At 44.6% G+C, this 2,189-nt stretch overlaps 1 protein-coding gene across 1 annotated transcript in view; it reads right to left on the reverse strand.

The window, feature by feature from the left end:
* Positions 1-825: 825 nt before the first annotated feature.
* Positions 826-2,189, reverse strand: part of CD3G (CD3g molecule) — a 6,129-nt gene continuing 4,765 nt past the window's right edge. The window contains exons 5-6 of the mRNA XM_027835688.1: positions 1,700-1,743; positions 826-1,232 (exon numbers count right to left, since the gene is read on the reverse strand). Of these exons, the coding sequence (XP_027691489.1) occupies positions 1,167-1,232; positions 1,700-1,743 (110 nt within the window). The 3' untranslated portion in view covers positions 826-1,166. The remainder of the gene's footprint in view (positions 1,233-1,699; positions 1,744-2,189) is intronic.

Here is a 2,189-nt window from a genome sequence, read left to right on the forward strand (position 1 = left end):
TTAATCTTTCTGGGCCTAAGTATCCTTATCTGTAAAATACACAGTTGGATTAGATCACTTCTAAGATTCCTTTTACCTCTAGATTTATGATTCTAAAGATCACTGGCTATGCGAGTCTGAGGGCCTGGGTTCAAATTCCACCTCTATGTGAAGTTGGGCAAATAACTCATTTTACGTCCATGAGCCTCAGTTTTTTACATAGAAAATGAGGAGGTTGGATTAGATGGCTCCCGAGATCTCATCTGTTTCTAGTTCTGTGATCCTCTGAAATGAATTCTGTGAGCTTCAGTTTTTCATCATTGAATGGCAGTGATCATAGTTGTACTTCTTACTTGAAAGGATAGTTATGAGGATCAAGTAAGGCCTTGTCTAGAAAGTGTTTTATAAACCTTAAAGTGCTGTGTAAATGTAAGTTATTATAAAGCACTGTGGAAGAGCTCAAAGTGACACACATGTGTGAGGCCTCACTTGCTTGCCCTTCCATCTTTCCTTTTCAGACAATGACCTACCAGTAGATGGCACGTGTGAGATGCAGCTTAAGGCGTCCTTTTGGGGAGGGAGCCGGTTACAGGAGGTGCTGGGAAGGACGTCAGCTGTCATGCCAAACCCGACTTGGATATGACAGAATCTCCTCTCTCTCCCTCTCCGAATCATCCCTGGGGCCCCTAAGTGCTTTGAGACTGCAGTCAGAGACTGACCTTGATGTCCGAAAGTCTCCCTGCCAGGGTTGGCCAGTCAAGAACAGAAACAGCTAGTTAAAGAAACCAGGCCTGTCTCCTTTATCATTTTCAGGTCTGCCTTCTGGAGCAGAGTGCTTCCAAACAATTGAGTAATGCATATTTATTCAGTGCCTAGAATGCTCCAGGCACAGCTGGAGAAGAATTTTGCAGGCACACAGTGAACATGTTTTTGAAATGTCATTAACAGCAAATCATCAAGAAAATGCACATTGGCCCTGGCACTTTGGGAAGGGAGCTGCCCCAATCAGTCCGACTGCACAGCTTGTGCTGGGGCTAAGTAGAGCCCTGTCAGTGGAGATCAGGAGGGATGGATGGTTACAGTCACGCTATAAAGGGGGAACCCTATTTAGAAGCAGTCAGAATTGCAGAGGTAAGGGTTCTAGGTTTTAGGGAGTGGGAAGGCACCATCGGATTGAGTCTGGGAGCTCACTTCTTCTGGGGATGACTCCCTTGAAGGTGACTGTATTGGTCATCTTCTCTGTCTCTGAGCGGCTGAGAAGGAACAACAAAATCAGCACATTCTTTCCTACATCCTCTCATTCATTCATTCATCCATTCACTAGGTGTCCACTATGTGCAAAGCACTATCTAGAGCTGAGGTAGGGATAAAGCACAACCCCTTATGAGCCTCTCCATTTCTATGTGCATGTGGAGTGTGCCAAAAGTCTTAGAGTATTTAAAAGTTTGTTAAAATTTATTAAGACTTAAAACTTCACTTAGCCTCACATATCACTTTTTTCAAATTTTCTTCCTTGGGCCTTGACCTAAGTTTCCCTTTATCTCAGCATTCCCTCATTTGGGGTGGTGGGGGAAGAGGGGAGGAGGAGGGCACTCAAGTTCTTGGTGTGTCCTAAGCATTTCCTGCCCTAAGCTGATCCTTCTGAGTCACTTGCTTTAAAATTTAAAGGCTTTGTTCCCAGCTAGTCCTACCAGAGGCTCTATCGTCTCCCATTACTCACCTGGTAAAGCTGGTCATTAGTCAGCAGGGTCTGTTTGTCCGAAGCTATGCAAAGGAAGACAGAGGGACAGTCAGTGGGAGTCACACCCCAGGAAAGGCAAACAAGCCCAGGGACATTCCCCCTTCTTCTTGTCCTACATAGACAAAAACCACTCCTAATCAGGCCCACCCAGATTTCTGCATTAAACAGTGTTTCTGTGAGTATCTCCAAGTACTCAAGAAACTTATGAGACTGAAAGGAATGGGTTGGTTCTTGCCTGTCTACCAGGACTCTGTCCCTTACCTTTTTTTTTTATTAATTAACTTATTTATTTTTAGTTTTCAACATTCACATCCACAAGATTTTGAGTTCCATATTTTCTCCCCATCTCGTCCCTACCCCAATCCCAAGACAGCGTACATTCTGAATTCCCTTTCCCCTAATCTGCCATCCCTTCTATCTCCCCCCTTCTCTTATCCCCTTCCTCTTCTATTTTCCTGTAGGGTGGGGT

Source organism: Vombatus ursinus, unplaced genomic scaffold (genome assembly GCF_900497805.2).
Source record: "Vombatus ursinus unplaced genomic scaffold, bare-nosed wombat genome assembly UNPS02014816.1, whole genome shotgun sequence".
Taxonomy (NCBI): Eukaryota; Metazoa; Chordata; class Mammalia; order Diprotodontia; family Vombatidae; genus Vombatus; species Vombatus ursinus.